The 27,885-nt window shown below is 39.5% G+C and overlaps 2 protein-coding genes across 2 annotated transcripts in view; both read right to left on the minus strand.

Annotated features, from left to right (window-relative positions):
- The window catches only part of LOC122559248 (interactor of HORMAD1 protein 1), a 23,287-nt gene extending 5,756 nt beyond the window's left edge, over window positions 1-17,531 (minus strand). The window contains exons 1-5 of the mRNA XM_043708630.1: window positions 17,364-17,531; window positions 16,152-16,312; window positions 16,019-16,067; window positions 13,450-13,537; window positions 5,493-5,593 (exon numbers count right to left, since the gene is read on the minus strand). Coding sequence (XP_043564565.1) covers window positions 5,493-5,593; window positions 13,450-13,537; window positions 16,019-16,067; window positions 16,152-16,312; window positions 17,364-17,531 — 567 coding nt within the window. The remainder of the gene's footprint in view (window positions 1-5,492; window positions 5,594-13,449; window positions 13,538-16,018; window positions 16,068-16,151; window positions 16,313-17,363) is intronic.
- Window positions 17,532-22,570: 5,039 nt separating this feature from the next.
- Window positions 22,571-27,885, minus strand: part of LOC122558900 (kelch domain-containing protein 8B-like) — a 141,319-nt gene continuing 136,004 nt past the window's right edge. Inside the window, exon 6 of the mRNA XM_043707834.1 lies at window positions 22,571-22,741. Within this exon, the coding sequence (XP_043563769.1) occupies window positions 22,668-22,741 (74 nt within the window). The 3' untranslated portion in view covers window positions 22,571-22,667. The remainder of the gene's footprint in view (window positions 22,742-27,885) is intronic.

The raw sequence follows: 27,885 nt of genomic DNA on the forward strand, positions 1-27,885 counted from the left end.
CCCTGCCTTCAGTCCTGATGAAGGGCTTTTGCCCAAAACGTCGATTTTCCTGCTCCTCGGATGCTGCCTGACCTGCTGTGCTTTTCCAGCACCACTCTAATCTAGACTCTGATTTCCAACATCTGCAGTCCTCACTTTTGCCTAATCTATTAAGGGTTCTGCCATTTATCGCATACTTCCCTCCTCCATTAGATCTCCCAAAATACATCACCATGTATTTGTCCAGATTAAACTCCATCTGTAAATGCTCTGGTCAAGTCTCTAGCCTACTTATATGCTGCTGCACTCTTTGGCAATCATCCTCCTTGTCTGCAGATTCCCGAATCTTCGTGCCATCGACAAACCCAGTAAGTCGATCATTTACAATTTCTTTCAACTTACTGATATATATTATATTACAAACAACTGGTAACCCAGCACTGATCCCTACAAAAAGCTATTGGTCACATATCTTCAGCCAGAAAACCACCTTCCATCCCTACTCTGACTTTATGAATAAGCCAGTTCTGTTTCCATCTTAACAGGTCACCACAGATACCATGTGATTTCAGCTTTAATATCAGCCTACCATTCTGCTTTCAATCATCTCTTTCACATCCTCAAAAAAAACTTAATCAAGTTTGCAAGACATCACCTTCCCCGCACAAAGCCATTCCGCTGATCACTAATAAGTCCATAATTTTCCAAATGTGAGTAAATCTCTAAGAATTTTCAATTTCCCTACCATTGACTGCAATTTCTTGGATCATCAGTTACCCTTCTTAAACAAAGGAACAACGTTGATTATTCTGCAGTCCTTTGGGACCTCTCCTGTGGAGAGGAAACAAATACTTTGTACAAGGCCCCAATAATTTCTTCACCCGTCTTCCTCAACATTCTGAGATAGGTGCCATCATGTCCTAGGGACCTTTTTACCTCAAAGCTTATTGAAATACCCAACACCTTTTTTATACCGATATGCCTAAGAATATCAACATACCCCTCCCGAGACTCACAATCCACAATGTCCTTCTCCTTTGTGAATTCTGATGCAAAGCATTCATTAAGGGCCTCACCCACTTCCTCCAGCTCAATGCATAATTTTTCTCCTTTGTCCTTAAGTGAACCTATATTTTCCCTTGCTGTCCTCTACCTCCTTATATATGAATGAATGCCTTGGGAATTGTCGTAATCCTGTTTGTCAAACACATTTCATGGTCCCTTTTAGTCCTCCTAATTCATTGTTTGAGTTCTTTCCTGCTATCTTTATATTCTTTGAGGACACTGCCTATCTTCAGTTTGCTAAATTTTGCAAATACCTCGTCTTCCTTTATGACTAAGCTCTCAATTTCTCTTAACATCCAGTTGCCAAATCTCGTCATCCTTTTCCTTCATTTTCACAGAAACATGCTAGTCCTGAACTCTAATCTTTAAAAGATTCCCACATGCCAGATGTGGATTTACCTGTCTAATGTTGTGGTAGTTAGGTTTCCTCTTTCACCCAAGTATTCTCATCCTTATCCGTAAGTAGTTTAAACTTACAAAATTATGCTCACTCTTACTGAAATACTCCTCCACTGAAATGTTGATCACCTGGCTGGGCTCTTTCTCCATTACCAGGCACATTCATTAGTTGTACTATTTGCACAATATTTAAAAAAAAAACTCCTGAACACACCGAACAAATTCTTCCTCAACCGAACCCCGGCACAATGAGTTCCAGTCAATATGGAGTAAATTAAAATTAACCACAAAAACCCTGTTTTTACATTTTTCCATAATTTGTCCATATATCTGTTCAAGGTTTGTGAGAAGATTTGTAGCTCGGGTGCTCATAGAAAACACACACCGGATCATCAACGCCACACTCACAGGAATCAGATTTACTAGAGAGGAAGAAAAGGACAACCAACTCCCATTCCTAGATGTGATGGTACAGAGAACACCGAACGGAGAATTCACCACAAAGGTATACAGGAAAACCACACACACAGACCAAGTCCTGAACTACGAAAACAACCACCCCAACACACAAAAGAAGTTGCATCAAGACACTGTTCAAAAGGGCCACAACACACTGCAGCACACCAGAACTGCAAAAAGAGAAAGAAGAACACCTCTACAATGTACTCGCCAAAAATGGATACCCCCGCAATTTCATCAACAGGTGCCTAAGGGAAAGATAATGGAATGAGGACATGCCACAACCCAAAGGACTAGCCACGTTACCATACATCAAGAACATTTCTGAACTGACAACCAGACTACTACGACCACTAGGACTCATAACAGCACACAAACATTATAGGACAAGCCAAACAGAGAACAGCCAGGGAATTCCTAGAGGCATGGCACTCATCCACAGATTCTATCAAGAAACACATCAACCTGGACCGGCCACTGCAGCGGACAGCTGGAACTGACAACCAGAAGCGGCAGAGACAAACCACTATAAATACCAGAGGAAACATCACAGAAGCGCTTCACAGGAGGCTCCCAAGCACTGAGATTGTCACCTAGACAGGGGACGAAACGTCTGCAAAACAAATTCCCAGCTCGGCGAACAGAACCACAACATATCTGTTCCTCTATCTCTCGCCAGCTGTTGGGAGGCCTTTGTACAATCCCAAAGTGACTGCTCCCTTCCTATTCCTGAGCTCCACCTATATGGCCTTAATGATGAGCCCTCCAAGGTGTCCTCCCTCAGTACAGCTGTGATATCCTCCCTTCTCAGTAATGCAATTCCCCCACCTGTTTCACCTCCCTCTTTATCATACGTGAAACATCTAAATTCCAGAATGTTAAGCTGCCAGACTTGACCCAATGAAGTCTCTATAATAGCTACAACATCATAGTTATGTATATTAATTCTAGTTCTAGGTTCATCGGTCTTAACTGTCATTCTGGTTGCATTAAAACCATTCTGGTTGCATTTCAGACCACAGTCCCACTGCATTCAGTAACCTCCCCTGTCTGATCTTGTTTGGATTAGATTCTCTCCAGTATGGAAACAGGCCCTTCGGCCCAATAAGTTCACACCTACCCTCTGAAGAGTAACCCACTGAGACCTATTCCCCTACATTTACCCCTGACTATTTACCTAACACTATGGGCAATTCAGCATAGCCAATTCACCTGACCTGACCTGCACACCTTTGGATTGTGGGAGGAAACCGGAACACCCGGAGGAAACCCATGCAGACATGGGGAAAACGTGCAAACTCCACACAGACAGTCACCTGAGTCCCCACCACTGTGAGGCAGCAGTGCTAACTACTGAGCCACCATGCCACCCCATAGTCTTCCTAGCCTTAGTCACAGGCTCCTCCTCAGCCTTTTTACTTGCTGATTTACTGCTCTGGCTCCCTCATCCCACCGCTCCCTCCCCACCCACCATACACACACATCCCCAACCAGGCTGCACTAGTTTAAACCTTTCCAAGTGGCACTGACAAACTTCCCTGCCAGGATATTGGTGCCCCCTCCAGTTTAAGGGCAACCCATCCTTCTTGTACAGGTCCCAACTGTTCCAGAAGACATCCCAATAATCCACATATCTGAAGCCCTCCCTCCTACAACTGCTCACTGTTCTGCTTGTGTTGTGTATCTGTCAAGCCACAAATGATTACCTTTGTTGATTAGTGGACTGATATCAAGGTTAATTATTCTTCTAATCTGACAAATGTTCTGGGGTTCACAGACAAAATTCCTCCATGATACCCACCAAAATTGAGGCATAGCTGCTTTTTTGGTAAAATTCAGCAACGTCTTTGCAGCTAAGGATTTTGGCACATGCTGATTGACATAGCATGATGCTGTACAACAACATATTCACCCCTTGACTGTTCAGAGCTGGCAAACACAACAAGACGCCTGACTTTCCGTCTTCAACAAAACTGAGAAAAGCCTATAAGTTCTGGACTGGCAATATGAAAAAAGTAACGCAGAGACGTTACGAGCAATGAAGTAAGTGGAAATTGAGTGAGTACTCAGAAATCAAGAACGAGCCATAAGATGCTCCTGTTCTGATACATGACACAGGTGCCTGTTCCTGCACAGAAAGCAACCTAACAAAAGCATTTCAATGTAAGGTGGTGGTGAGTTCCAAAGAACAATAATGAAGTGTTGGACTCTATTATAACTGAAAAAAGACAAAGAACTGAAGATGCTGGAAATCAGAAATACAAACAGAAATTGCTGGAGACACTCAGCATCTGAGCAGACAAAGCACAGTTAACATTTTTGGTCCAGTGATTTTTTTCAGAATGGATCCACAGCATCCAGATCCTGCCAGACCTGCTGAGTTTTTCCAGCAATTTCTGTTTTCCATCTCTTTTATAAGTGAGTCTAAGATAAGTTATGATGATATGCTAAGACTCCATAGATGGAGGGTGCAGGTGGTCACTGCACATAGAGTATGCCCCAGAGATATTCTGAGAATGTTGCCCAAGTTGAAGGCTTGAAGAAGATGCAGGAGAACTGCAGCCACTCAGTAACCAGTCTGACTTACAGGTTCAGAATTGGTGCCACTTTGCTTCTCTCTGCTAGATGGAAAAGCAGCAAATGAGGTGAGCTAATGAGATGTTAATGCATCCATACAGACTTCATTAAACTGACCGGCCTGTAAATGCTGGGATTATCTTTACAGCCCTTCTTGAACATAACTTCAATGCTTTCAATTCTTCAGCCTTCTGGCACCTCCCTGCAGTCCAGAGAAGACTAAAGCATAATGGCCAGTATCCCCAATGTCTACCTTCACTTCCTTCAAAATCTCTGGTCTTGATGCTTTGTATATAAGTAAATAGTCATACATCGTAAACTTTCTATTATGTTAAAACATCATTTTACTACAGATCAGTAAAAGTATCAACAGCAAAAATTGCACTTCAGTCTTGTGTAAATAAACATTTATGCAATTGATAGCAGAAATCAAAGAATCTGGGTCAGAAGGGTTACAACAAACTAATGGATTTCAGAGCTCTTAGCCAAGCTTTACAGGGCATTTTTAAGTAAGAACTCTGAAATCCGTTACGTAAAGCAATTACTGAAATTTACTGAAATTCACAAACTTAAAAGCTGTCAAAAAGTGATCAGAACTATAGGCAAATAGTGCCTGACGTACAATTTAAACTGTACAAGTATAAACATTTTCAAATTATTTGAATAATTATTCATGTTTTTTACATGGCTAAAATGATCATAAAAATTATACCAGATAAATTAATTTCTTCAGTTCAGTTAACTTTTAGTAATTGCATGTTTGTCACAATAAACAAACATAGCTGGATTCATCTGTTGACAGGAGGAATAAATTTTAATGCTCTCAAAATACAACACTGAAGGCAAGGCTCAAATGCAAAAATATTTTGCACAAGTGAAAAGATGTCAGTTCAATTTACAATTGACTTCTAATAACTGCTGAAGGAAAACCTAATTTGTATAGAGATCAAAACAAATAATTTATTTCAATCCATGGCATATTTCTTTATATTACAAACAGATAAATAACTTACAGATACAAGTCTCTTGTCCATTTCCAGAATTTGTTCAGTACTATTTTGAGCTTCCAAGGCACTCACGATTGATTCATAGTGTGTGTTTATGTTCTCCTGCACTGAACAAATGGTAATGTGGGGTGGGCAATGAGAAGAAACAACATGTGAAATGCAAACAATCCAAAATTTATGTAATCACTCTTATTCTTTGTATGGGTGTTAGAATTTGGAAATTCATGCTGGATTAATGAAGGTGGGGTGTCAAAAAATGATTAGCCCTGGGTTGCTAAGGGTGGGAAACTCTGTTGGGTTAATGCAATTCAAATAGGATTTCAAGCATGTCAAAATAAATATGCCTGAATAATATTATGTTCCTGTGTATGATTGGCAGTTGAATGAAAGTGTTATAGGAATGCCCAGCTTTTAGGACAACACCATAACGACCTTGTCACGGTAGGTGCTGCAAGACATGTCAGAGTGTCAATACGAATGCTGCCATTACACATGGGGACACTTCCCACCATGTACGTGGCAGGTACTTATGTGACTCGGTCAAAGTTGTCTACCTCATACGCTGCAGGCAAAGATGCCCTGAGGTATGGTACATTGGTGAGACTGAGCAGAGACTACAGCAATGGATGAATGGACACTGCACAGCAATCAACAGACAGGAGTGTGACATTCGACCTTGGACCTTTGGGTGACCATCCTCCAATGTGGACTTCGGGACAGGCAACAGCGCAAAATGGCTAAGAAAGGCTGATAGCCAAGTTTGGTACCCATGGGGCTGGCCTTAACCAGGACCTTTGCTTCTTGTCACACTACAAGTGACCCCACTGCACTACACACACACAGACACTCCTACACACAGGCACACACTACAGACCCTCTCTCACACACAAGCTCACTCATACGTCCACACATACACTCCTACAACTCATACACACACTCTCTCTCACAGACACTCACTCATACCCCCTGCCCCACACACACAAACCCAAATGCACACGCACACACAAGTTTATGGGGTGAATTTGTACTTGTAGAGTTACATGTTATTTTGCTCAAAAACTGCATGAATCCATGTAAGATTCTGTAAATCCTTTTTTTTAGATTAGAATCAGTCTTAACACTGGGGCACTGACAGTCTCACACAGGGCACCTCACACCTTCAACGCATTATCTGAGCCAACATGGCACCTATTGTTAAAGTTCACTTGAGAACTTTAACTTAGTTTGACCTTCATAGCTTTCAATTTGTTTGAACATTACTTTTTTAAGATTCCAAGAAATATGTGTCCAGTATATGTTAAATACTATTCAAAATTCATTAACTAGCTTGACTTGTTTAACTTGTTCAAGAATTAATTGGGACTTTGGCAACTGTAAAGTACTCCACCTTGTGGTCATGTAATCACGTTCAAAAAAACTCACCTGCAATTATCCAAAATATTCATTCATGAAAAAAACCAAACAATTGGTGATTGTTGTTGTAAAAACAAAATTTGATTTTCATAAAATAATTATTCAGAATAATAATTATTTGAAATTATCACTTAGATGTCAACAGCAAAAATAAATAAGCACCAAACAAGCTGGAATCTAATAGCAAATTCAGTATAACATGGTCCAATTAGTTACAGAGATATAGATTTTTATATATATATTTTGTTAAAATATATTTTTAGTGAAAAAATAGATTTTTAAATATTACAAATACAAAACAATACAATTCAAAATAGTACAAAAAATACTCAAGAAAACAAATAAAAAAACCCAACCTGCCCTCATATACAAATGTATAAATATATGCAGAAAAATATATAATAAAAAACCCAACTAACTGTTTAACTAAATAAATAATAACCAACAACAATCTAATAGATAGTAATACTCAACTCAGTCAAATAAGACACTCATACGTTCACAGTTCCTCCTCCATGGATATTGGACTCGTAAAACACAATTGTTACGGCTATATAAAACCCATTATTAGTGTGGCAGATAAATCTATGTCCAGATATTCCAAAAAGGGCTGCCATGTCTTATAAACATTCTCAGTTTTGTGATGTACCATACTTGTGAGAAAATCCAAGGGGTTATGCTCCATAACAATCTTCCACCCCTTGGTGGGGTGTCGGATTCCCAACCTAGCAAGAAATTATTTCTTGCGCAAAAAAATGAGGATATTGAAAGGTTTTTTTCTTATGTGCATCTGCAGGGAACACGCTGGGCAGGCCCAAAAGAAGAGAGATTGGGTCGTTCTCCACCCTTACACCCAAAATCCCCTCCATTGCACCCGCCACAGCGCTCCAATATGTTTGACGCCTACCACAAGACCAGAGACAATGGGTGAAAGTGCCGTACAGACCTAGCACTTGGGACATGTTGAAGATACCCCTGGTTTAAATTTTGGCAAGTGGTCTGGAGCCAAGTGGTCCCTGTGGAGAATCTGCAATTGTAAAGCACAGGTCATATTGCAAATTGATTTTTTTTTTGTGTTTTCCCAAATATCTTCCCAAGCCTCTGAGGAGACTCCCCCCAAACCGATGATATAAAATGATAACAGAAAGTGTATTCTTAGCACTGAGCACCCTCCTCTTTATGTCAGATTTGTAGGGATCAATCAGAAGTGTAGTCTTCTTCTGAATAAAACCCCTAACTTGAAAAAAAAACAAAAGAAGTCCCTGTTAGATAGCTCGAATTTCCCGTGCTAACTGATCGAAGGACATCATTGTGTCTCCCTCAAATAAATCGCCCATGCAAGACACACCCCTAGCTGCCCAACATTTGAATCCTGAATCTATCATCCTCGGCTGAAAACCCAGTATACCCACTATAGGTATAAAAGAAGATATTTTGCCAATATTGTCTTATCTCTGCCGAATTGTCATCCATGCTTTAACAGTATTGATAACTTATGAGTTATGACAATATTCCTTAACTGTCCTCATTTTGTCCAGAAGCAACAAGCTACTAAGGGGGCACCTTGCCTGGGAGGATTTGATATCGAACCATATTGAAAGAGGGTCCTCATAAGCCCAATCACTCATGTAGAATAAAAGCGAGCTTAGTTGGTAGTTTTTAATATCCAGAAGGTCCACTCCCCACAATCTGTGAGGCAGTTGCAGTTTAGCTAATTTAATGAGGGGCCACTTACGATGCCAAATAAAGGAACTGTACCAGCCATTCAGTCTCCTGAATGTTTGCTTCTTGAAAATCAGGGTGAGCATCCGTATAGAGTATAGCAAACGTGGGAGAATATTCATCTTAATAAGCGCTATCCAACCCAACCACAAGACCGGAAGCACCTCCCATCTCTGAAGATCTTGTTTCATTTTGTCAAATAATTGAACAAAATTGGCTTTAAACAACCAATCCAGAATTGGAGTAATGAATATGCCCAAATACACAAAACCCTCCCCTGTGACCACTTAAATGGTAATTGATATTCGCCCACAAGACCTTTGTAAGACCACACATAGGCATAGCTTCTGATTTTGCAAGATTAATCTTGTACCCCGAAAAGGCACCAAACGGACAGATGCATTGTATCAAGCGAGGCACTGAAACTGCTGGATTTGACAAAAAAAGGTCATTGTCCGCATACAACGAAATCTTATGTAATTTTAACTGCACTTCTGGAGCTGATATATTAATATCCCTACAAATGGCCTCCAATAATGGTTCAATCACCAATGTAAAAAGAAGTGGCGAAAGGAGACGACCCTGCCAGCTGCCCCTAAAAATGTTAAAATTCCTGGATCACACCCCAATGGTGATGACTACAGCAAGAGGGTCACTGTAGAGAATCTTTACCCATCTTATAAAAACTTTGCCCAAACCAAACCGCTCTAGAGTATAGAAAAGGTACGGCCATTCAACTTGGTCAAATGCCTTTTCTTTATCTAAGGAAATCATCAATCCCTGTATTGACTGTTGTTGACACGCTTGAATTACATTAAGCAGTCTACTAACATTATTGGAGGATCTGCAACCCTTTATGAAGCCCATCTGATCCTCTTTAACAAAACAAGGTAGCACACTCTCCAGCTTTAATGCGAGAGTCTTAGAGAGGACTTTAAAGTCCACATTTAAGAGTGAAATGGGCCTGTACGAAGCACAGTGCTCTGGGACCTTCCCTTTCTTTAAGAATAAGCGAAATATTGGCCTGTCTCAGAGATGGTGGGAGACAATCATGGCTGTATGAGTCATTAAACATATTAAGCATCGGGCCTGACAGTATGTATATAAATTCCTTATAAAATTCACTGGGAAGTCCGTCAGGACCGGGCGCCTTTCCATTCTGAAAATGCTTTACAGCTTCCTGCACCTCTTGCTGATAAGGGGGCATTGAGAAAAGACTCTTGTTCGGGGGTCACGCCCAGGAGCTCCAGATCCTTCAAGAAAAAGATTCCATTTTGGCCTCCCCGTCCTCAGAACTCTCAGATTGGTATAACTTGAGAGTAAAATCTCTGGAATGCCACATTGATCTTTTTGGAAAGACATGTTAGGTTCCCAGACTCTTCCCTAATAGCCGTAATGGCTTGTGGGGCAGTCCTTTTCCTGTTGAGATATGTCAAGTATTTGCCTGGTCTGTCACCACGCAAAAGTAAACTCCTTGTTTGCTGTCTGCATGAGAACGGAATTCAATGCAGACCGCAGCGCTGTAATCCTCTATAGTTTGACCAATGAGGGCCTGTCAAAGTAAGCCTTCTCGGCAGCCTTCAACCGTGCTTCAAGGAGACGTTGCTGCTCACCCTCTGCTGCTTCCTGACTGGCATAGTAGGAAATAACTAACCCCCGGCATAGGTTTTGGCAGTTTCTCAGAGAACAGATGGGCTACTAATCAAGCCTGAGTTAATGTCTTGGAACGCCCGAAATCCCTTAGAAATTCATGCTCCGGAGATGGTAATATTACGAATCGTAGAAGATGCCACCAAGTCCAGGATTGTCACAGGGGTCAGAAAAAAAACAATCCTGGTGTGACATCTGTGCAGATTGGAAAAAAAACATTAAATCTCTGCCTGTGAGATGGAGACGTCTCCAGATGTCCACCAACCTTAACTCCACATACAGATCACTTTTTTAGCTTGTACAGAGGGTATCAAGGGGCCTTTAGGCAACCTGTCTACTGTGGGATCCATGAGACAGTTAAAATCTCCCCATATAATGATATGCCAGGACTCGAGATTGATCAGTTTAGAAAATGCATCTACCAAAAATTTGAGGGGATGAGCTGGAGGGCAATAAACAGTTAAAACACCCATATTCTTCCCCATTTATCAGGCCCTTAAGAATTACCAACCTCCTGTGTGCGTCTTTAACATACTCTAGTAATTTAAATGGGAGATTCCTCCTAACCAATATAGCCACTCCCCTACTTCTGGTATTAAATGATGAAAAGTTAACCTGATCAAAGCCATTCTGCTGTAGTTTCAAATGCTCCCTATCATTCAAGTGTGTATCCTATAACAAAGCAATATCCACCTTCTCCTTTCTAAGACTCAAAAATACCTTCTTCCTCTTATATTCCAGATACCCCACTTAATCAAGTCATTAGCCATAACCTTCTGCAGTTAACATTTAAATTCCAGAGAGAAGGAACTCAAACCACAAATTGCTGAGCCTTAGTGTCATATGATCCATCAAACATAAAAACTCCATAAATTAAAATCACTACATTTAAAGAACCTACAAAACTATCAAAGATTAAAAACAACAAAAACCAAAAAACAAACCAATATATAAAGGCATCAAAAGTGCTGAATAGGGGAATTCATCCCCTGCCCAAAGGGGCAAGTATCCATCCCAAACTGCCCAAAAGTAGGCATCTAGCCATCTCAACCATTTTCCCTCCCCTTAGCTCTAGCCGCACTGCACACACAAGCAGAAAAGTAAGTAAATACACCATGGAATAGCAATATGAATAAAGAAATTTTTTTTAAAGAAAAAAGGGGTAAAGACCCCACCCATCCTCTGGTATAACTTTGTAACTGAAAGTACACATTTCAACCACCGTCAAACATAGTTTAAACCAAATTATTACCAAGAGAAAAAAGGAAAAGAAATGAATAAAGAAAATTTTTTTAAAGAAAAAAGGGGTAAAGACACCACCCTGGTATAACTTAGTAACTGAAAGTACACATTTCAACCACCGTCAAACATAGTTTAAACCAAATTATTACCAAGAGAAAAAAGGAAAAGAAAGCTCCAACCGGACTTCCTCTGTTTTTTTTAAAACAAACAAAGACATATCCAGACAACATTACTATTTGTACATACTAAATTGTTCAGATTGGGTTATTTTGTCTCTCTTGCCTTCTCCAAAGTGTCAAAGAGATGTACGGATCCATCTACAGTGAACCGAGCACCGCCGGATACCTCAGAGAGTACTGAATCCCAAGCTCCCTCAGTCGTCTCTTGACAGCGTCACAGGATTTTCTTTTCTGGATCACTGCCGCTGAGAAGTCCTGGAAGAATGTGATTTTAGATTTCTCGTAAATTAGGGCCTTCTGATCCTTCCCCTGGATTCTGGAAGCTTCCATGATTCTCTCCTTATCTCTGTAGTGATGGAACCACACCAGGAGAGGACGAGACATTGAACCAGACCTTGTCTCCGTGCCGTAACCTGGTGAGCCCTCTTGATCTTCAAACCTCTCATGCCAGCCTCCAAGTTAAGGAAGTTCGGCAACCAGTCCTCAATAGATTCTGTAGGCCGCTCTCCTTCCTTACCCTCAGGCAGACCGATGATCCAAATATTATTTCTCCTTCCTCTGTTCTCATGATCATCCACTTGGTCACGCAAAATATGGACCTGCGTCTCCAGGACTCGGATCCTATCCTTGAAGGAACTGACATCAGCTTCCACCACTGTGACTCTGTGCTTAACCTCATCCATCCTTTGTTTCCAGGTCTCCCAACTGCTGTTCATTCTTCTGCAGCATGATAGAGACTGGGGCCAACTTCTACTCTATCTGCTTACCCAGTATCTTGTGAGATTTCATGAGCTCATTCACCAGGTCCTGGTAAGTAATCAAGTCTGAGGATCCTGCAGGCTGGGCCGCAGGACCGGCCTCGGATGCTCCTCCTTTCTTCTTTGGCATCTCTAGATGGCTGGAAACGCAGGTAAGTAAATTTTTCACAGTTTCCTGGGACTCCACGACCTTTCTAGAGTCCCAGGATATCGCGATGGTCCAGTTTGGGCGGGTAAGAAATTCGTCCCGCTTGTGCTGAGGTGCTGAGCTCTGCAACACGACCCTCCTAGATCACCGCCATCTTGGATCCCCCCTTTTTATATATTTTAATCTAAATAGGAAACAAATTCTCAATTTCAGAAGAAAAATGGCTAGTTGAGAATTAACAACCCACTATATATTCCAATAATTTTCGTTCGATAAGAGTTTGACACAAAAATTCATCCCTTAATTAAAGAGTTAATTTCTGTGGTTGGCTTAGCAAAGTGCTGCAAGCTTGGAACATACTATATGTCTGTTACCATTAAACATAAATCTGGTCATGCTTGTTTTTACAAAGATCATTTGTCCTTCAACAGAAATTACAACTAATCTGTACTCTGCTGTTATGATTATACTCCGATGAACACCTGGACTTTAAAAAAAGTTTCTCTGCCTATTGAATGAATTTGACTTCTGATTTTAGCTTCTGATTTGTGCTTAATATTTATAATTATTCATTGGATTGTTCTGGGTTTCACTGATACTTCCCATTTGTTTGGAATGTCAATGGAATGAAATCAGGTAACAATGAGCAGATGATTTATTTCAGATTTTCTAAATTAAACATTACTTGAGAGAATATTGAAGGGTAGGCCACTCCACCCAACCTAGTGGGTTTTAAAATACCCATCCTGGACCATGCAGTCATTGAGTGTGGCAGAAATGTATAGTTGTCTTAGTGATGTTCACTCTTCCACAAAACGTAATTTGAAAGCCTTAGAAAATAGTCAACTTACTTGTTTTTGATAAACTGTCCAATCCCTCTAGAACCGATCTATTGTGCAGTTCTGTCTTCTTTTCAAGATTATTAAAACATATTTTAATCTTTAAAATAAAAAATGTCACATGCGTAAAATACCTCTTGAATAAATGATCAAAAGGTTGCTGTTGGCAGTATTAGCAGAATTCACAACAACATTTGACTTTTATCTTTTCAAGCTTGTAATGCATGTATTATTCTGTTTTTTGGGTTAACTCCCTCTGTTAAATATTGCAAAAAGGCTTGCACTATAAATGTATTGAACATTTGTCTGTTATTGTCACCAATTCAGTATTATGTTCTGGGCTACGGTTCATTGTTACATGCAAAAAGTCACATTTGTAAATGCAATAAGCATATCATAACCAAATTATCAAGGTATCTGGAGGTTATCATAGTCAATATTAATAGTTAGTAAATTACATATTTTGCACTTTCCTTAACTACAGTCGTAAAATCAGTCATTCCTGAAGTGAATGACACTCATATGAAATACCAAAGGCACAAATGCCCTTTTTTGACATGTTGCTGAGTTTGGCACATGGATGCAGAAGGTCAAGCATAAGGCTTTTACAAAATGTATGGCATTCATAAAGCACCATCACACTAGCCGCATTGCCTAGTTAGCATCCCTGAGTAGTCTTTCAACAATACTAAAGAAAGAGTTATATGAAATGCCAAATGGTCTACAACCATGAGCAATAATTTCTAACAATGCATAATTCCTAGAACACAAATATAATTTTTTCAGATTGCTCACCAACTCAAACATTGCCCTCAATGCCAACATGAAAATATTGTATTGTTCAGAAAACTGTCTATGATTAGGTACATGTAAGATGCAAAAACTCAAGCAGCCTTTCTGTTAAAATAATTTTGCTATTGAAACAACAGGAGAAAGGGGTTGCAACCATATGTCCTAAAAGAGTACAATGTATGCTCCACTTTACACCCACTGAAAGAAGTACATGCTCATTTGTGGAAAAGCAACATCAATAATCAATTAAGAAGAAATAATGACACTATATGAAGCAATTCAGTTTCACCCACAGGCATTTTTAAATGACTTCTTTTTTTGAATCTGCTAGTAGTTTGAATTGTGAATCCTATTTTGGGGAAACAGGGTACTTCAACTTATAGTTATTTTGGCTGTCTGTCCAGGAGACATTGCAAAGATTAAGTGATCTTACACTAAACTGACCAATTTACATTCCCAGCGGGGACTTATGTTCTGGCTACCAGGATTTCTAGCTGTTGTTCTCCAGCCAGAAAAACATGGGGCCGAACATCTGTTAAGCCCCTGAAAAAATATTTAAGTAGCTGATCGTGTCAGTGCAGTTTGCTTTTCTGTTCATACACTTCAAAATCTACAATAAGAAGGTGTAAGATCTTAGGGTTTTGCTAGAAATGGACGCACCTTAGACATAACCAGATGGAATTAAAGCTGAAGACTGCTCGATCCTGGCTCATTGCTATGACAACATTTAGTTTGTAACTGCTCCAAGTGCAATTTTGATTTGGCTCTTGAATGAAGCTTGGAATCAAAGTAATGGGGTCATAAATGCAGCATAATTGGTCTCTAATCCAGCTTTTTCTTTTACAGAGTCTCAGAGGAATACAACTTAAAACAACCTTGAGTTTAAAAAAAACCCTTTTAATCCTTGAACAATCATTTCATAAGATTGAGTAGATTTTTCTATTTGCTCTGCTTAAGGAATTGGTATTCCACAAATAAACATAATGAAGAGGTAAACAGGCTGGAAATCCAACCACAATTCTGCTTCTGTCATGCTGTCCTAGAATTTTCTAGTATATCAAAGGACTGAGACTTGTAGTAAGGATTGACTCAAAGTAGTGATGTAAGAAAGACAAGAAGCTGCCTTCATGAACTCACACCTCATTTTGTTTTATTAAAAACTAGGAGGATATGCCTGGAGAATCCTGCCAAATGGGCCTGAGTTGAGACTCATACACATCAGAGGCTTTCAAGGACTTTTAGAGTTGCCTAAGACTGGAGGATAAATGACAGTGCCTTTCCTTACTTCTAGAATTACTAAATTTTAAGTACAGAAGCCATTCCAGCCAAGTCTATGCTGGTGATTATGATCCACAAAAGTAACCTTCTTGTTTCCTCTCATTCTGTATCAAAATAACATCTAACTGTTCTAACCGCCACTTTTCAATGATGCAACTAAAAGCAGAATCATAGGTTGCACCATCATATAGTTACAGTCCCATTTCCTTCCCGATTTACTCACACGGGGCATAGTAAGGAAGTGCCTTGAAAGTGACTTGGAATTACATGTCGCTGTCAAGTATAGCCATATTGAGCTCTAACATATTGAACAAGAAATAGGGATAGACACAACAAAATCAGCCGGTATTCTTGCTCCAAAATTGGATTCATTCTTGATGGATCCAATCCCAATATGTCTGAAATAATAGCCAGATTTTATGCTTATTATGCTTTCCACACGTTACTGGCACAGTTGGAGTAAATGTTGAAGGTGACAAAATGTTTAGACTTTATATACATATATACGTACCCCTTCAATGCTTTCCTGCAGCTTAGAAATCCAGTTATTGAAGTATTCGCTGAAATAACAGAAATAAAATACTTCATTGTAATCAAACATATCAGAAAGAACTTAAGTGTTCTCAATTTTCAGTGATAATTACCTCTCTTCTTTATCTTTCGCTTTTCTTCTGCTAATCTCAAACTGCTCCAGAAAGCTTTTGGGTTTCGCTGCACAAAACTGAGTCAATAAACGATTCTCTTTGCTTTCCGCAGCAAATAAGTATGGCTTTGCCTGATATTTCTCATAGAACTTCGACTCAGTCTATAATAAAAATAAGGCTTAGCTTGGTGTTTCTCATGGATTTTGATCTACCTAACAAAAATAAGTGACAACTTATTTTTATAATTTGGAGAATCAGAATTCAATATCTAAACTATATTAAAGACCTTGTGAAGTGGGCACTTAGGAACAAGTGATGACATTTGTATTCTGAAATTCGAGCACATGAAATAATTCAAGTTATGGATATTGGCACTCATGTATTACATGATAATTCCTGGCTCATCTCCTCATACATTGAAATACATTCTCGCTTTGATGTCTGTTTATATTACTCAATAAAATATTTATCCTCTTACATGAAAAAGCAGTTACCATTAATCTCCAAACTCTAACCCATGTTGTTTATAAATTTGTAGTTTAAAAATATGTAAAATGTCCTACTTTCCAGCTAACAGAAAATTGTGTTTCAGCAATGTCTAAAGACATCTCTGAACTGCAAAATCTATTTTTTGAAAGATAATAATTATTTTTAATGAAGTCAACCCCCTTTCTTTACATTATCTTTTTTGCATAATAAACAAAAGACAGGAGGTGGCTTGCTTAATTCGTGAAGTACATTATTTGAGAAAATGGTGAAAATAATAAAAAGAATAAAGGAACAGATGCCAAAAGTTGATGGTAATATTAGAAATCAATAAAGGCTTGGCTCAAAAGAGGATTCTTCAGAATGGTTTTACAGGTGAAAGGAGAGTTGGAGAGGCAGAAGTCTTTAAGGAGGTAGACTCACAAGGGTGAAAGGGAGTGTGTAAAAAAAAAGTGAGGACCTGAGGATATAAAAGACAGCTCAATGGTTAGAGGACATTGTAGAAGTATGATGGATGAAGCTGTGTGGGGATTAGAAAATTGACGATTTTAATAATTCAAAACACTTGTGGTCAAATACCAAATTGTTACATTTCTTAACTCAGCTCATGTGACACATTTCACAAGAGCTTTGTATGTTTATTCTATAGTGACCGCGAAATTTTGAATTTTATTTTGTTGAAAGAGTAATATTCAGACACCAGTTCACAGTTCAGAGTGATCTTACTTCAATCTGCTGAGAGTTCTGTTGGGAATTCTTCTGTGCTCTTGAAGACAAGTTGAAATCCTGTGACTCTGTATTCTCAGGACAAAATTGTGATCCAAAAAGGAACTGGGAATCAGACAAGCTGGAATAGTCACTAGGAGCACTATTTCTGGTAGAATGTTTTGTCATCCTGTATCAAAAGAGTTCACAATAAGTCAACATTAGAAAGGCAATCAAGATGGGTGGTAACGTACTGTATGGGATGAATTCTAATATCATGTGCGCTTGTTGCAAAGTAGTATTATAAAGCTTACAACAAATTCTTGCCTAGAATATTTTCCAAAGTCTAATTGAAATGTGACTGTGTTTATGTTGCAGTTTAACAATCAAGAATAGGTTCTAAGAAGGGTGATAAGTTGACTGTGTAGGGGTTAGATCTTTTCATCAAATAGTCAGCTTGCTGGGCAGGGCAATGAGGGGGTGCAGTATGGGATCTGATGAAAACAAATTTCACTTAAAAGCCTTCTGTGGTGTAGTCATTCTATAATTCTGTCATTCAGACTTACAAGAGGTATTCCTGGTGATGTCTTCACATTACTGGAGCAAACACCCTTCCAATTCATAGAAGGGAGTCATCCAAAAGAGCTCAAGGCAATCTGGATGCAGCCAATTACACTCTGGATTTGGAAGTAAGCAGTCTAAATGCAATCATCTGCAATTTTTGATTGTCTAGGACAAAAATAAAGCAACTGCTTACTCAAAAAAAACTTAAATTGATTTTAAAACAACAATGGCTAGCTGATGTTGTTGATATTCTCTGTTCCCTCTGAATTTGAGGCAAAAATATTGAGGCTACCATGAACCCGATCTTTAAAGGCATTTCAGTGCTCACTATGGCAGTCAGGTGGACAGTTATATCAAAAAGCAACAGAGGCGACAGAAACTCTGTGACAACCTCCCTAGAAAAACACAGCCTCCTATTGCACTTATCTTTAGATAAGTGCAGTGATGTGTCTCAGGCCTATGTGCTGTTATGATTTCAGTCAATTCATTTCCTTTTTATCTAAACTGAGCTGCGCATTTATTTCATCCTTCCAAGCTGTTTCTGTGGCTGCACTTTCCTCTCTTAGTATAACCGAAGTGAAACTGTCAAATCACTAGAAATAGCACAATGCTAAACGCCCTTTAAAAACTCAGAAGATTGTGCATATTATCTAAGTAACACAAAACTGCTATTCAATGCAAAGAAAATTGTTCAAACCGTTTGAGCTGAAAGGGAGTTTCTGTGAAAATATTACATTCCTGATCTGTGCTGCCTGTAGAATTTCTACAGAATGTAAAGAAAAACGAGCCATTTGGACCACAAGGTATGTGCTGATATTTCTAACTCAGAAAAAGTATCCTTCTACCCCTCTTTATCCAACCCTGACATTATAACCTGTTGTTCCTTTCTCAATCATGCAGTAATCTAGTTTTCCATTAATACCTGTGTATGTGTTAAGGTAATAGTGGACACACTACATGATACAAATGAAAGCTATTGTGCCATGGAAATGAAGAACTAATTTTGATAACATTTTCTGATGAATGTTTACACTGAAAATAAGAGCATGAGTTGGCCCATTCAGTCTTTTGAGCCTGCTCCACCATTCATTATGATAGTGGCTGATCGTCCAACTCAACAATCTGTTCTTGCTCCACCCTCACACCCCCGAATATCCTGTCACCCCTTTAGCCTCAAGTGTTATATCCAACTTCTTACTGAATCCAATGTTTTGGTTTTGCATTCCTCAGGCTCACCACTCTGTGTGAAGATATTTCTTCTCATCTAAGTCCTAAATGTTTTTTTCAAAAAAGTAGAAATAACCTGATCTGTAGTGAAAGGTTGTTTTTGGACCGTAGGAAGATGCTACGATTTCAGTGAACAAGTCAGAGTTCAAGATGAAAATTGGCCTAACAGGTCATGGGTTTTATTTTTGTAGTTTTGCAGTTTGGTTACTGTGTTGGCCTGATAATAAACATTTACGCAAGATTGCCTTTACTCTTTTAATAAAAGAGCACAGATTTATTACTCATAAAAAAGCTATACATGTGTAAGACATTTTAAAAATATCTTAAACAGTAAAAAGAGTCAACCTCTTCCCAGCAACATCCAGTGTAGTCATTCAATCCCAGTGAAAGATCACTCCTTTCTTAAACTCGTTAATGTCTTACTTAACTGACAAGGTTGCAAGCATTTCCTTTCGGCCTTTCTGCACATTCACCCGGTATGATTCTTTACATTACTGTCTCTGCTACAGATACAAATATATAGCTTAACTGACTCTTTCCACTGAAACTTAAGAAAAACCTGAGGCTTTTACAGTCCCTTTTCTTGGGCTGCTTTTCACTTGGGAATGATGTTTGAACTAACTGTTCAAAAACTGACTTCTGGCCTCTTAGAAAAAATGTCACTTCCACAAAGGTGGAAACTAAAATCTATATCACAAAGGTATCGATTGGAATTTCCCAGAAGTTAGAATTAGGACCACTGTTGTTTCAGATCTGCGTTAATGATCTAAATTTGGGCATAAAGAGATCAACTATAAAATCTGAAGATTTGGAAATATTTATGAACTGTGAGGAGAATAGTGGTAAACTTTAAGAGGCCAGAGACAGACTGATAGAATGGCAAGTGAAATGTACACGCAGAGAGAAATGAAGGAATCAATTTCAATAAGATGAATGAGGGAAGGAAATATGAAATAAAGAGTATAATTCTAACAGGGGTTCAAGAGTGAAAGGAACTAGATGTATTAATACACAAATCATCGAAAATAAGCAGGTTGGAAAAGTGCTTTATATGCATTCAGGATCTTGGACTTCATAAGTAGAAACATGGAGTACAAACCAAGGAAGTTATGATAAATTTATTTTAAAAAAACAGGTTCAGCCTTAACTGGAAATCTGTGTCCAATTCTGGGCACCATAGTGTTGGAAGGATAGGAAAGCACTAGAGAGGTTGCAAAAAAAAAATCACAAGAATGATTCCATGCATGAGGAACTTCAGTTACATAGATGGATTGCTGAAGCTGGAGTTGGTCTTCTTGCAGAGAAGATTAAAATTAAGAATAAATGTGATGATATTTAAATTTCTGATAGTTCTGGACAAAGCAGAGAATGAGAAATTGTCCCATAGGCAGAACAATGAAGAGTCAGTAAATATTAACTTATGGTGTAATGGTGACATGAAAGGAAACATTTTTAAGCAGTGAGTGGTTAGGATCTGGAATGCACTGCCTGAGAGTGTGGTGAAGGTAGGTTAAATTGAAGCTTTCAAATAAAATTGGATAATTATCTGGAGAGAAAAATATTACAGACCTCAGGTATGGATGTAAAATCGCTATTACAGAGCTCTGTAACTAGGAGAGTTGCTCTTGCAAAGTGTTGGCACAGTCACAATACTGTTCCAGCTCAATGGCCTGCTATACGCCAGCAAATCTCTCACTTCCTGACAAATATTCTATCTAAGTTGCATGCATGAAGAGCAACTGAAGATCTCTGTAGTCCGCTTACAAGTCCATCGAGTTATATATGACAGAGGAAGAAGATACTTGGCCCATTGAGCCCATGCTACCTCTCTACAGGACAATCCAATCAGACCCACTACCCCATTCAATACCGGTAGACCTGCAAATTTATTTTCTTCAACTGCCTATCTAATTTCCTTCTGAAAATAATTTGTTTCTACATCCACCATTCTCACTGACAGCTTGGTCTAGATCATTATCATATACTGTATAAAACATAGTTCCTTCTCGTTTCCTTCTTGCTCTTCTTTCCTAAAACCTTAAATGTGTGTCCCTTACTCCTTGTACTATCAGTTAACAAGAACAATCTTTCTTTTTCTATATTATTCAAGCCTGCCATAATCTTGCATTCATATGAAATCTCCTCTCAATCTCCTTTGCTTCAAGGAAAATAACCCCAGATTTTACAACACAACCTCACCCTAGCTATTCTGCCTTTTTAAGATAGTGCATAAACTGCAAAGGCACCACACAAATAAAGAAACACTCTTACTCCCAAAATGTTTCCATCATCTGCAGGGTTCAGTCATGATGGAATATGAGGGAACACTTCCCACTTACCCACATAAATTGAACTCCAAAAGCACTCAAGAAGCTTGACAAAATCCATGGCAAAGCAGCCAGTTTGAATGGTACCCCATCCACCAACTTAAACCTTCACTTCTGCCACCACTGCATCATGGTTGCAATTTGTGTCCATATGCAAAATGCACTGCAGCAATTCATCAAGGCTTCTTCAATAGTGTCTTCATAATCGCCACCACCTAGAAGATGGGTGCAGTAGGCTCATGTGAACACCACCACTTGCAACTCTCCCTAAGTGTGTTATACACTATCCTAGCTTTCAAATACATCAACATTCCTCCATTTTCACAGGGTCAAAATCCTGAAACTAGCTAAAAAGACTGTGGGGCATATCACATTGTAGCAGTTCAAGAGCAGCTTGTTACCACTTTGTCAAGAGCAATAGAGATGGCAGTAATACCCACATGAACATATTAGCTAAAACATCTGCATGTAGAATGTAAAGCAAGGTTTCCAGTACAGTTAAGCTAAGGAAAAATCTGTGGAGGTCCTGACTCAATAATCAAACTACTCATTGAATTGAATGAAAAGTAAAGCAATTTCCAGCAGCAGCACAGAAAATGGCCTCCTCAAAATGACATTTATTGTGCAGCAGCTCACACTGTCATTTATATGTGACATGTCATTATTAGTTGAAGTGTAAATGAAAGCTTGGCCACCTCCCTTGATTGTATTCAAATTTCTGGAAGGCCTTGGAGGGAAGTGGTATATTCTTTGAGGAGAGGATTGCAGTAATAGTGTTGCCTTTGAGAACAATTTGTTCTGTTTACTGATCTAAATTCATTACAAAATGGGCAGTAGTTCTAAATCTTTTGCAAATCAACTTATTTTGACATTCCCACTGGGCAACAAGAACTATTAAAAGTATTATGAGAAGAAGCATGGCATGCATAAGGTTCTAAGATGGCTTAGTACAACTTGCTTCCAGGGGTATTTTTATGTAACAAAATAAGAACACTGTTCTGGCTCACCTTATTTACAAAGGCAAGACAGCAAGTGGTAAAGTTAACACACTCAGATGCAGCAAAAATTGGATTTTCACTGCATCAGCTGGAAAGTTTATATTGTATATTATCATCCATGCCTTGACAGTGACATATCATAAAAATTCAAAGCACGAATATTAAAGTTTATTAAAGTGACGATATTTAGTTTTTCTTTTAATTGTTACTTACCCAGGCCCCGCAGGGATGCTTAACATCTCTCTAATATTCCATACGTTTGAATTCATCTTTACTACATTTGCTGAAAGAGAATAAACTGAATAAATCACCCTGTTCTACTGTTGCTCACGTGTTTCAATGTTTACAGCTACTATAGATGGTTTGATACAGCATTTGGCTTCATGAATCATATCAAAATGTGGGATAATCTCAATGGGACAACAGGTATGGCTGGATGTTACCATAAATTTGTGATTGAAGATGGGATGGAATTGCTTTAATCTGCTCAATGCCACAGCATTTTAAGAAGGGGATGGTGGCAAACAGTTCTCCTCACCAATGTGAACTGAGCCATAACTGGCTATATCTACCATGGCTGGTAGTTTACTAATAATGGTAAAATTATTAGTGCTCTTGCTGCAGGATGAAGACCACCTCGCAAACAATGGTAGCCTCCCTATGGGCTTGATGTGAAGGTGAGGTAGTGAGTCTGCTTGGATTGGAGCACAGAGGAGAAGGACTAGGCAGCCTGCTTCCACATGCCCTATCTACTAGGCTCAGTCTCGGCAGTGACGACTGCTCCTGGTAGCACTGCCATCCCCGCTGCCCCTGTGAAGGGCTTTTGGAGCATGCTTCCAGCCTTTAAAAGCAACATCAACTAACTGACAGCCAAGAGTCTCACCAGCTGGGAAGGCAGAGTTGGCCTTGGCTTTTGTTCACACCAGCAGGGCTCCTATTGCACTAACAAAATTCTGGAAATAGATGTTCAACCATATATTTTCATTAACTTGTATGTCTTTTACCCAGGGTAGAAATGACAATTATTAGCAGACATAGGTTTAAGGTAGATGGGGAACATTTAAAGGACATGCGAGGGACATTTTGTTTTGTTATAAAAGAGGGTGGTAAGTGTCTAGAATGCCCTGCCAGAGAAGGTAGTAGCTTAGTTGCCTTTGATCACTGATCTAAATCCACTACAAAATGGACAGTAGTTCTAAATCTTTTGCAAATCAACCACTTTTGACATTCCCACTGGACAACAAGAACTATTAAAAATAGTATGAGAAGAAACATGGTATGCATAAGATGACTTAGCACAGCTTGTTCCAGGGTTACTTTTATGTAACAATATAAGAACATTGATCTAACTCGTCATCGCTCAACATCTGGCTCAAAAATAGCAACTTTTAGGAAACATCTTAACAGGTACATAATGGACAGGAAATAAATGGATATGGACTGCACAGAGACAAAAGACTTAATTTAGAAAGGCATCATGTGTTTGTGCAACCTTGGTGGGCCGAAGGGCCTGTTAAATATACTATACTGTTCTTTGTTCTTTTTCAAGTTTCTGGTATGAACAGATCAGGATACTCTGATTGAAGAATTATCCATCAAGGTTCAACAGCACAACTACATCTAATGCAGAAACATGCTTAAAAGCACATAAACAGAGGTGTAAATACCAATAAATGGAAATTGAACCAAGGGGATATTAGGCAGGATCATCAAAATCTTCATCATTGAGGTGAAATTTTATAAGAGTCGAGAGATTGAAAGGTTTAGACAGAATTCCAGAGCATCAGTACCAATGCTGAAGGCACAGTTGCCAATGCTCGCTTGAAAAGGAAGAGGCCACAGTGACAAAAAACTGAAAGCCCATGGAAATGCAGATCTCAATAAGTAATTAGCATGCCCAAACTCTATTTTGCAGAGGCTGAAAGCCAACTCTCAGATACTTCCTCCTGTCTCCTTGGATCATGATCCCACCACTAAAAATCAAGCTGGTGTTTCCAGGACTGTCAATTACCTCGTCTCCTGTGGAAATCTCTCCTTCACAGCTTCCCACCTCATAGACCCCAATGCCACACAGCCTGTTTCTTCCTCCTTCCAAAAATCCACAAACAGGACTGGAGCCCTGTGACCAGGTGGTGAGCTGCAAGGATCAGTGCTGGGTCCACTGCTTTTCATCAGTTACAGAAATGATTGGATGTGAATGTAGGAGGTGTGATTAGTAATGTGGCAGACAACACCAAAGTCGGTGCTGTAGTGGACAGTGACCTTGAGCAGATGGGCCAATGAGCAGCAGAGGGACTTTAATTTAGATAAATGTGAGGAGTTGGGTTAAGGCAAACCAGGGCTGGACTTACTTTAAGGTAGGGTCTTGCAAACACAGACCTATCGCCCATGCCAACCAGATAGCCCAAATTAATCTAATCCCATTTGCCAGCATTTGGCCCATATTCCTCTAATATTCCTCATATTCTTCCTATTCATGTACCCATTCAGATGCCTTTCAAATGTTATAATTGTCCCTACCTATACCACTTCCTCTGGCAGCTCATTCCATACATGCACCACTTTCTACGTGAAAAGGTTGCCTTTCATGGCCCTTTTAAATCTTTCCTTTCTCACCTTTAATCTATGCCCTCCAGTTTTGGACTCCCCTTGGCTGAGAAAAAGACCTTGGACATTCACCCTATCCATGCCGCTCATGCTTTTAAAAACCTCTGATGGTCACCTCTCAGCCTCCCACACTCCAGGGGAGAAAAACCTCAGCCTATTCGGGCTCTCTCCAGAGCTCAAACCCTCCAATTCTGGCAACATCCTTGACCACTGCTATTTGTCATTTTTATAAATGACTCAGACGCAGGCATAGGTGGATGGATTAGTAAATTTGCAGATGACACTAAAGTCGGTGGAGTAATGGACAGTTTGGAAGAATGTTACAGGTTGCAGGGGGACTTGAATAAACTGCAGAGTTGGGCTGAGAGGTGGCAAATGGAGTTCAATGCAGCTAAATGTGAGGTGATGTACTTTGGGAAGAATAACCAGAAGGCAGAGTACTGGGTCAATGGTAAGATTCGTGGTAGTGTGGATATGCAGAGGGATCTTGGAGTCCATGTTCATAGATCCCTGAAAGTTGCCACCCAGGTTGATAGTGCTGTTAAGAAGGCATGCGGTGTGTTAGCTAGAGGGATTGAGTTCCAGAGCCGCAATATCATGCTGCAACTGTACAAAACGCTAGTGCGGCCACACTTGGAATATTGTGTACAGTTCTGGTCACCATATTTTGGGAAGGATGTGGAAGCTTTGGAAAAGGTGCAGAGGAGATTTACCAGGATGTTGCCTGGTCTGGAGGGAAGGTCTTATGAGGAAAGGCTGAGTGACCTGGGTCTGTTCTCATTGGAAAGATGAAGGCTAAGAGGGGATTTGATAGAGACATACAAGATGATCAAAGGTTTAGATAGGGTAGACAGTGAAAGTCTTTTTCCTAGGATGACGTTAGCTTGTACGAGGGGGCATAACTACAAATTGAGGGGTGATAGATTTAAGACAGATGTCAGAGGCAAGTTCTTTACTCAGAGAGTAGTAAGGGTGTGGAATGCCCTACCTGCCAATGTAATTAACTCAGCCACATTAGGGAGATTTAAACAATCCTTGGCTAAGCACATGGATGATGATGGTTAGGGGGACGAGCTGAGAATAGTTCACAGGTCGGCGCAACATCGAGGGCTTGTTGTGCACTGTATTGCTCCATATTCTAAATCTTTTCTTTCAAGTTTAACAACATTCTTCCTATAGCGGGGAAACCAGAACTGAACACAGTATTCTAAACAGGATTCTATAGTTCTAAAAGGAATGTAGATGGGTAAACATGGAACGGTTTAGAGTAATATCGGCCAAATGCTGACAAATTGGACTAGCTCAGGTTATATGGTCGTCATGCACGAGTTGGACAGAGGGATCTGTTTCCATGCTGTATAATTCTATGATTCTGGGACTGTCCTGGCAGATCCAAAGTGTTCCTCCCCAACTGAACTTATTTCTTCCTATCTTGACTATTTTATCCTCCTTGTTCAGTCCTCCTGCACTTCTGCCTTCACCACTTCCTCTCCCCCTTGGAACAATAATAAGGTTTATGTTGTTTTCAATTCTACCCATCCAGTTTTCACATGCAAAGAATTATCCTAAACTATTTCCGCCACCTCCAGCAGGATCATCAAAGGCTTCTAACCACCTCCCCAGTCATGGTTGACAGGATTACAAAAAACATTTCCCTTCTCCTGTCAGCATTCCACAGGAGCCATTCTCTCTGTGATGCCATGGTCCACTCTCTATCACTTTCCCATGGCATCCCTCATGAAATCACAGAAGTGTAATACCTGCCTATTCACCTCTTCCCTTTTCAGTGTCCAAGACCCCACACTCAACATCAAGTGAAGCAGCATTTTACTTGTAATTTTTAAAATCTATTCCACTGTATTCACTGCTCACAATCTGGTCTCCTTTACAAAGGCTCAGAGCCACAGATTGGATGACTGGTTCATGGAACACTTCTACTTTGTCTGGTTAAATGGCCGGATTCCAGTTACTTGCTTTTACAATAAGCCATATTCCCCCCTGCTAACATCTCGATCCCTAGGCCTTCACCATTAAGTGTTGGAGAAACAACATTTAATATTCTATTCAGGTACTTTGCAGCTAGGACTCAATAGTGAATTTTACAACTTCAGAGCATGACTTCTTTCCTTCATTATTCTTACATCTCTTCTTCTATGGCCTTGCCTTGTTGAGCTTGCTTCAGTGAAGTGGGCCAATTTTCTCCCTTTTCGTAACTATTATTTACACCCACTTTATATCTTTAGCAGTCCTTTATCACCAATACATTCCCTTTGATTTTTGCTATGTACAATCTGTTCCACTCATTCCTCAAGAGATATTCTTAAGAACAAATTTTGGAAAATCCAGGTCCACATTGTGGAGAACACAAGTAGAATACAGTGTGCGGATAAGATTTCTTGTAGCTCACTGCTTAAACATCCCACCAAGTATGAAATTTGTTCTACGATCTGAAAATTACTGAGTGTGATGCTATTTGGTGAATGTCCAACATATTTAGCTTAAATTCTTCTCTCCAATACTTTAATGGAGACATTTCCCTTTTTGATCTTAAATGAGTTAATACTTTATTAAGATGACTGACATGAACAATTGGACATGAGCATATTAACTGTCTGTACAATAGCACGATGTATGGTAATTTCAGGGCTCAAATAAAAAATATAAAAACGATAAAATAAGAAAGAGCACTATCTTTTCCTTAAGGCAGATACGCTTGAGCATTATTTATGTGTGTGTACTTGCTTCAAATTTATACTTCATTTGCCTAGTTTCACTTCCAAAAGTAAATTCTTCACAGAAGACTATCGTTACAATGTTTGT

Source organism: Chiloscyllium plagiosum, chromosome 18 (genome assembly GCF_004010195.1).
Source record: "Chiloscyllium plagiosum isolate BGI_BamShark_2017 chromosome 18, ASM401019v2, whole genome shotgun sequence".
Taxonomy (NCBI): Eukaryota; Metazoa; Chordata; class Chondrichthyes; order Orectolobiformes; family Hemiscylliidae; genus Chiloscyllium; species Chiloscyllium plagiosum.